Source organism: Myxocyprinus asiaticus, chromosome 7 (assembly GCF_019703515.2).
Source record: "Myxocyprinus asiaticus isolate MX2 ecotype Aquarium Trade chromosome 7, UBuf_Myxa_2, whole genome shotgun sequence".
Taxonomy (NCBI): Eukaryota; Metazoa; Chordata; class Actinopteri; order Cypriniformes; family Catostomidae; genus Myxocyprinus; species Myxocyprinus asiaticus.
In genome coordinates this window covers 35,974,774-35,983,491 of record NC_059350.1, presented here as the reverse complement: position 1 = coordinate 35,983,491, position 8,718 = coordinate 35,974,774, and the positions used below count along the sequence as shown (strand labels likewise).

General features: G+C 37.7%; 1 protein-coding gene across 1 annotated transcript in view; it reads right to left on the bottom strand.

Moving 5' to 3' along the window:
- Nucleotides 1-234: 234 nt before the first annotated feature.
- Nucleotides 235-8,718, bottom strand: part of LOC127443561 (putative methyltransferase NSUN7) — a 32,309-nt gene continuing 23,825 nt past the window's right edge. Inside the window, exons 2-11 of the mRNA XM_051702244.1 lie at nucleotides 7,314-7,372; nucleotides 7,080-7,216; nucleotides 6,336-6,488; nucleotides 6,049-6,232; nucleotides 5,745-5,958; nucleotides 4,970-5,113; nucleotides 3,848-3,949; nucleotides 3,434-3,551; nucleotides 2,258-2,357; nucleotides 235-1,125 (exon numbers count right to left, since the gene is read on the bottom strand). Of these exons, the coding sequence (XP_051558204.1) occupies nucleotides 235-1,125; nucleotides 2,258-2,357; nucleotides 3,434-3,551; nucleotides 3,848-3,949; nucleotides 4,970-5,113; nucleotides 5,745-5,958; nucleotides 6,049-6,232; nucleotides 6,336-6,488; nucleotides 7,080-7,216; nucleotides 7,314-7,372 (2,102 nt within the window). The remainder of the gene's footprint in view (nucleotides 1,126-2,257; nucleotides 2,358-3,433; nucleotides 3,552-3,847; nucleotides 3,950-4,969; nucleotides 5,114-5,744; nucleotides 5,959-6,048; nucleotides 6,233-6,335; nucleotides 6,489-7,079; nucleotides 7,217-7,313; nucleotides 7,373-8,718) is intronic.

Genomic DNA, 8,718 nt, shown 5'->3' with positions numbered 1-8,718 from the left:
AACACATGATACAATCAGTTACAGCATTGCAAATGTGTAACATATACACTGAATTAAATCTCCATTGATTAATCAAATATTCTGTTTAGGTTATGAGATCAGGACCTTGGCTTCTATGTTATATGCATAGAAGACATATGCATGTGTATGATATATGCATACACATGCTGTTTACTACAATTGTTCTTTAGTATGAAAGAATGCAGGAAGTGCATGTAAACAACAGGTTGCAGCTCAGCGCCATGATCGTGAGATTGAAACGGTGGAGTTTCTGCCCTTGGCAATGCTGCTGGATGAGGAAATTGAGGTAAAGAAATTAGAAGAGGAGGAGTACAGCCGATGGAGAGACGAAGAGTGGTGTGAAGGACTGAGCTGGTGGATAGGAGGGAGAGTGAAATCTCTTGACTGAATTCCCTTCCTTTCTGACCTGCAGGTCTCTGATTTGACATCTTCCTGTTTTGGGTTGATCACTTCCTGTTGAGACCTACCTCTGCTCTGTAAATGTCTGTATTCATAAGGTGTCACTGGGGCTTTGAGAGCAACTGGTTTGGTCTGAGGAGGTGTTGGCCTAATGAAGTAAACAGTAGCGTGTTGAGATGGCCGAAGGTGCGGCAGTCGCTTGCGTGGAGGTCGAGACCTCTGCCGCTCTTTATGAGAACGGGATTTAGAAGCCTTTTTCGTCCTTGACTGCCCAGCAACCTTCCCTCGAGGCCTATGTCCATTTGATTGCTTCTTTTGGATAGTAGAAGACAGATTTTTAATGTTGGATGCTTGGTTTGGGTCATTAGAATGGTTTGTAATTATGGATTTACCATCCATAACTGAAAGCCTTTGACTTTTAACAGCAGACGACAGTTGTAGGATTGTGGAACTGTTATTCAGATTTATAGTAGCATATTTAAGCACACTGTCATCTGGGGGACTCATACTGGTCATCAGTGATGCGCTATGCTCAGTCAGGGAGGATGGCGGAAGAGCTGGTGGGACTCCCTTTTGTTTTTTTCTCTTTTTGTCTTTTTGTTTCTCTTCATTCAAGGGGTCAGGGGGCAGCAGACCCCCTAACAAACCTTTAGCAGCAGCTCGTGCCAAAACATCCTGTACTGTTTCAACTTCTGCTGGATCCTGCTGTTAGAGAACACACACACATACTGTAGAATCTCCAATTATTACACATATACAGTGGTGTCCAAAAGTCTGAGATCTTCAAATCCATTTGAAATTTCTCATTTGAAATTACACTATCAGCAAAACAATTTTAGTGAAACGTTTTGAAAACTTAAAATTCGATTTTTCGATTTTTGCAAAACCTGATGATCAGTGTTATTGCAGAATGATTTGAGAATTTTTAAAGAACAATAGCATCTTCAATGGAAAAATGGATGGAAAAGTCCTTCAATGAAAGAAAATCTGACCTTTTGTACAATTTTAACTACATCTGATTAGAAAGATCTAGCGCAGAATCTTAAATTTCTTCTTTACTTTGTCATCACTTTTCTCGTTACTTCTCATGTAATAATGTGCCATTGCATTAGATAACAAAAAATCTAACCAGTTGCCATTTATGAAAGAAATATAGCACAAGCACCCTTTTTACAGTAATCAAAACATTTCACACAATTGTTTTTTAGGTTTTAAATGATTACAAAACAATAATTAACATTTTAATTAACAATTTGAGTGGTTATCAAACCTAGTGGAAAATGCCTGAACTACCTTGCAAGGGCAAATGCAGTAACTACACATTTTATCGAAATGTAATTATGAATGAAATCGGGGCTCGTGACTATGATCTGTCCCGTGACAGACGGGTTTGGCTCAAATATGCTCAGATTCGAAGAATATGGAGAATGAAAATGACATTAACTACAAAATCCACATAAAAAAAATAAAAAAAGGAGCTACAGGCTTTTTTCTCTTGCTGTGTGTGTATGTGTGTGTGTGTGTTCTTGTATGGAAGCTAATGTGATCAGACAGAAGTGTTCATTATTTAGTGAGAATCGGAGCTACACAGCCAGTATTTAGGACAGCATCTCATCAAGTTCTCTCTCTCTCTCTCTCTCTCTCTCTCTCTGTGTGTGTGTGCATGTACTTATGTGTCTGTTAGTCCTCTCATCCTCCTGATCTCAACTCACACATATCTTTACTCCCATTCAAAAAGACAAACACAATGTATTAATCACAGCACCATATTATGTCAGTAAAGGGCCAAATGTGAACTCCCCACAGAAAGAAAACTTTAAGTATTTTTCTTTCTCACCTCTCTTTTCATCACACAGAGGAAGCAGCCATTTGTGAAGTCAGATGCTTCTATTTTGAAAAACCTTTCTTCCCCATCACCCCATCCTGCACTGACCAGCCTGAGAGGAAAGATTAAAGGAATAGTTCACCCAAAAATGAAATTTCTCTCATCATTTACTCATCCTCATGCCATCCCAGATGTGTATGACTTTCTTTCTTCTGCTGAACACAAATAAAAGAATATCTCAGCTCTGTTGGTTCATACATTGCAAGTAAATGGGTACCAACATTTTGAAACTCCAAAAAGCACATAAAGGCAGCATAAAAGTAATCATTATGACTCCAGTGGGTAAATCCTCGGAAGCGATATGATAGGTGTGGGTGAGAAACAGATAATTATTTAAGATATTTTTTTTTTTTCACTATTAATCTCCACTTTGTTTTTGGCTATTTGCATTATTTGTACATATTGCCACCTACTGGGCAGGGAGGTGAATTTATAGTAAAAAAAAAGGACTTAAATATTTATCTTTTTCTCACCCACACCTATCATATTGCTTCTGAATATATAGATTTAACCACTGGAGTCTAATGGATTACTTTTACGCTGCCTATATGTGTTTTTTGGAGCTTAAAAATTTTGGGACCCATTCACTTACTACAGAGCTGAAATATTTTTCAAAAAATCTTCATTTGAGTTCAACAGAAGAAAGAAAGTCATTTAATGCACTAAAACAAAGACCTTGGAAAACCACTTTTCTGCTTTTGTCTTTTTCTTTGGATTACAGTCTCTTGGATTACAGTTGCTTTTTGCAGTAGATAGTCTTTATAACAAGTGTAGTGTGAGAGTTTTCCCTTGTCATTGTTTTTATACATTAAGCCATTTTAAGCTTTTTTCACATGAAGTGTTTAAGTATATCTCACAAACCACCTTAGGCTGGTTTTAGCTGTTTTTTCTCAACAGGGTTCAGTGCACTAAAAACCCAAAATGTATCCATTTTCTCATAACTCAAACATTCGTTATTATCATCCTCCACCAAATTTCTATTTCAACTTCCTTTTCGGTGGATTAACTGCTGTTTCCATGGATACTGCGACTTTAAATCCTTATAGTTAGTGGTGTGTGACAGGAAGGACTTAATGCTTTGGACAGTGTGTGTGTGTGTGTGTGTGTGTATGTAAGAGATGTGTGTACCTGAAGGGTAATGCTTTTGGCTTGTTATCTGCATTCTCAAGTGTTCTCTTCACCAGTCTTTCGTTCTCCTCTAGATATACGGAGCATGTGCAGTACACCACTGCTTTCACCTTAGGAACTGCAGTTCAGCAAGTCATAACTCAGCAGACATGCAGTCAATATATAATTTATAAATATATGCAGTGGGCCTATCTCACTAATTGGAGAGAGAAATAATCCAGTTTATGGACACGTGGATAGAAAATAGGCTCAGTTAAAAGGACAAATTAAATCTCTCGGCATTAGAGAGCTCATGAAAAGGACCACATTTCGTTTTCTTATTCTCACTTAGTGGGAGTTTAAATAAATATGTATGTAATTATTCAGTGTCATAGAATCAAGTAAATGAAAGATTTGTGTAAGTGTATGACTCACAGGTAAGTGCATGGTTGAGGTCTTGTGTCTGTTTAGCAACCAGTGCCTCCAGTTTACCATCAGAGATGGTACCTTTAGACAAACCATGCAGTAGCTCTTTGTCTGATAAACAGAGAAATATAAGCAATATGTTATCTCGGAGATATATTCAGGGTTCCCACACTTTTTAGACCAAGGAATTTTCATCATTTTCAATGACTTCTCCATTCACTCCTGATTACTGGATAAAGATTTTTTAAAATCATTTCATAGTGATTGTACTCACAAAGAGCAATATATAGCCAATTAAAACATTTTGAGTGGAGTATAGCTAGAAAATTTCCATGACTCTTCCATGCCTATAAGTTTTCACATTTACTGTTATTTTCAGATATCACATTAAATATAATAATTGTCATTTAATCTTATATTTGTTTAATAGACACACTGAAAATGTAAAGTCACTGGGTCTTATTTACAAAACATGAGCAAAAAAGAATTCTGTTTGTAAAATTGTTTGAATGGTTTGTAAAATCATTCTTACATTGAATTGTATGCAACAATTTATGAAAGAATAGTTTCGGGGTACCTCAGGGTTCAGTGCTTGTGCCCTTCTTCTTCTCTATTTACATGACATTACTGGGATCTGTCATTAAGGCACATGGCAAGAGCCCAAGAGAGCGTCTCTCTTTATCGAATTGCACTGGTTGCCAATGGTTGCTCGCATCAAGTTCAAGGCATTAATGCACGCTTACAGAACAGCCACTGTTTCTGCATCCCCTATCTATACTCGCTACTTCAACTCTATGTGCCCTCTAAAAGTTTAAGATCAGCGGGTGAGTGGTGCCACGTGATGCCACCTCTCTACTTGTGCTTCTCTGAGCAATTTGCAACTTTGTATTACAGCGCTTTTCTTAGTGCTGCCACTTTAGGAGGAATCACTTCTTTTGTATTCCTTATTTGTAAGTTGCTTTGGATAAAAGCATTTGTTAAATGAATAAATGTAAATGTAAACATAATGAATGACTAACACAAACATTTGTGCTGCTTGCATTTTATGAATAAGGCCCATTATCTTTCAAATGTAAGATAATGCATAGATTTCAAAATGCTGGCTGTGTTTTGAACTTAATTCTGCTGTACCTCCACTCTCATTGAGGATGAACTCAACAGGGTTGCAGAGTGCTGACGCAGAACATTGTGGAAGCACTAAAATCACCCGCACCTTCTGAATACGCAAATCCCATTCATTAAGCTCAGTAAAGTCATTAGACAACAGCTTCACATCTATGAAGAGTGAGAAGTGTTAAAAGTTAACACCACAGCAATTATGTAACTATCTTTTGACATTTCAATTCTTACTAAACACCACAAACTAAAAAGTACCAAAAGGTACCATGATATTATTGTGTGTGTGTGTGTTTTTATATATGTACCAAGGTAAGACCATGTATATGAATATGGTCTTTTAGTTCCATGGTCTTACCACCAGATACCACCGCCGTACCATGGTACTGCAAAGTAAACTCCACTAAATTTGGATTTGCTATCAATTCCTTCATTAGTATTCATAATTTGAAATTCTAAAACTGCTCTTATTTTAAATGTCACAGACAGTAACTCATGAGCAGTCCCAGATGGAATCTTCAGACTTTTTTTCTTCATATTTTCTGCACTGATTTTGATGGAAAATCTATGGAATTTTGCTTAATGGATTTAAACATGGTAAAACATGTTAAACTCAGCTGATATTACTATGCTCTTATTGGACGCTAAAACCATAATCTAATCAACCAAAATATGTAATAAATTAACACAAGGGGATTATGTTCAATTTGTAAACTTTGTGAAAGCTTTCTGTGGAATTCTGCAGACAGATTCCGCAAGGTCCTGTGCAAGGCGCAAGAATAACACTCACTTTTGCAGCCAATAGAGGAGAGTGTAGTTTGTAGTTCCTCCTTGAAGTTGGGGGCATTAAGGACCCCACATACATGTACACAGCCAGAACAGGCAGCAGTCTGGACAGCCACATGAGCCACAGTCAGAGCAGAGAAGGACCCCACCATCAGAACGTCACAGTTCTCTACTAACAGTGGGCGCACTGCTCCCGCAACCAGACTACGGGATTTATCCTGAATTCACCCACATACAATACAGACACCCATTGAACCCTGAATATGTGTTTGCAGTCATAATAATACTTGCATCTGTATCTTTATTACCTGTATTATGAGTGTGTGTTCTGTCAGTAGTTTGGTTTTCTCCAGTCGTTTTTGAACCCTTCTGGGAAACAGCAGTACATTAGAACAGTGTGTGTCTTTACAGAATACTTGTCCAGCCAGGTGTGTATTTGAGTCCACTTGAGCGAAGCCTGCAGTTTTCAGAATCTCACACACATTTTCAACGCTGTATGAATTGGTATACAAACACAAGAACATAACAAATGACAGGTCTGGAGTGCATAATGAATAAGAGAAACATTGTTGTATACATATGTGAAACGTACTACCTTGCATTGAGTGTGTTGACCCATGCATAGAGCGGTACTGTTTGTGTTCTGTGTTGTTTTACTCTCACAAGCTGTGGCAGGAAGCTATCAATGGTCAGAAAGTTCTGCTTTATTCTAAAGTGAGCCAGCGAGGCTTCCAGTTTTGTCCTGAACCTAAAACATACACAAATATACACGCAAAAGGCCAGTTTCTTCAAAATGTTGAGAAGCATCCCCAAGGGGCATCTCACTCAAGAGATTTAGTGGAGTTCCATGTTATGTTTCATTTCATTATCAACTTTGTCTCAGACGTTTCTCATAAAATTCCTTAAAGGAGTAATGCAAATTGACATGAATGAGTCAATTGGTGACATACAGTACTATAATCATAATAACTACTGTGGATAGCTTAGTCCAGATAATTTGGTCTTGGAAGAATTTTATAAGAAATGTTTGGGTTCGTAACAAAATCTCTGGTTTTTGATTGCAGAATTGGTAGCTTGGCAAATCTGAGCACAGTTTCAGACACTGTTAAGATCTATTCTGAAACTTGAGAGGAGACATGTGAGAGTAATGGGGTGTACTTATGAAAAGGTCTCCACTTAACCATCCATTTAACCTCATTGCTGTCTAGAAGAAAAAAATTTAGATACTAAAGAGATCTGTGATTTTTCTTTCCTATGGGGCAACAGAACATCATTTACTCTGACAGAATAAATGATGAATAATCATCCTTATTCAAAGGGCAAACCTGCTCATACTGACCTATAAAGACTGTCTTCCACCTGCCTTACTTTGTTCATAAGTCCCTCCCCTGTAGTTTTTATTGACTCTCTGGTCTGGAACTTCCTGTCCAGGAGGTCATACAGTATGACTACCACAAGAGCCATGAGGTCATCTGGCTGAGCATACATACAAACACAAACTCAAACATCAAGCACATCAAAGTCATTCATGATATCAAGATAAAAGGGTAGATATCAATCACAGAAGACCTACCATTTGGTGAGAGGGGTAAAAGCAGCTGTCAATCAAGATTTCTTCCAGTAGATCTTGGTCTGTTATTGAAGGAGAAGGGAGATACTGTTTTATAGAGTGCGAGTTTGAAGTTCAGTTTTAGTAGCAAAGTAAATATTGCCATATGTATAAAGGCTTGGCGCTCAGACAAGACCCTCCAAGACCCAGACTAGTGTGATATCGGTCCCACTAAGACCCAGACCAAGACTAGACCCCTTAAAGCCTAGATCAAGACCAAGACCTACAGTAGATCCGCAATAAGACCTGTCAGTCCAAAAACAAGGCTGTGAGTTAAAATACAGAAAGCAATAAATTTATTGCTGCATTAATTTCAAATACATTGCACAGTGACAAATTCTTTGCAATGGTGAAGATACTGTGCAGCCTGTTTATGGTTATCATCACCTTTAGTATGTTGGAAATAGACTGCGCCATGAGACCAGCTGAGACCCAGATCCAGAACAAGACACCAAGTAATGACACCCAGACCAAGGACACATTTATGTGGTCTGCCATGGTTTCACGACCAAGACCACTAGAGCTTCAACTTTTGCACAAATACAATGACACAACAATATTAGAGCAGTACAGCAGACAACACCAAGCAGCAAACACCATAGATCTGCAAAATAAGGAGCCAAAAAACCCAGGCATACTGTATTTTCCAGAGAGCTTAAAAGAACCAAAAGCATGTGTGAGAGTTAGAGAACTGAATTTTAAAATAGTTGGAGTCCAACTTGGACTGGCATACTGAATATTAACAAATGAATATGAACTGAATTGAAAAAGGATAACCCTTATGAAAAAAAAAAAAACCTGCTTAAACCAGCCTAATCTCTTTTGCTGATTTTAGTGGTTTAAGCTCGTCTAGCTGGTCACCTAGCCTGTCCTAATCGTGGTTTAGCTGGTAGGCTAACTAACTATGCTGGAAGACTAGCTGATACCAGCAAACCACTTTAGGCTTTTTAGCACGGTAGACCTTTATATACCATCTTAAGTAAATAAAAATAATCTGCTTTAAAGGAATATTCCTGGTTCTCGTCCCTCCTTTTCTTTAACAATCTAGGTTACAGTGAGGCACTTACAACTGAAGTGAATGTGGCCAATTTTTTGGAGGGTTTATAGGCAGCAATGTGAAGCTTATAATTTTATAATAGCACTTACATTAATTCTTCTGTTAAAACGTATGTATTCTTTGAGCTGTAAAATTGTTTAAATCGTCATTTTTACAGTCGTTTAGGGTTTTGGGGTTTACAGCGTTACGTTATCATAGCAACGAAGTTGTAAAAATGGATATAACTTTAAACAGAAACCGTTTTTCAGTATATCTTGTGGCTATACTTTTGAAACAGTGAGTATTTTAACATTTACAGATTGCCTCCATTCA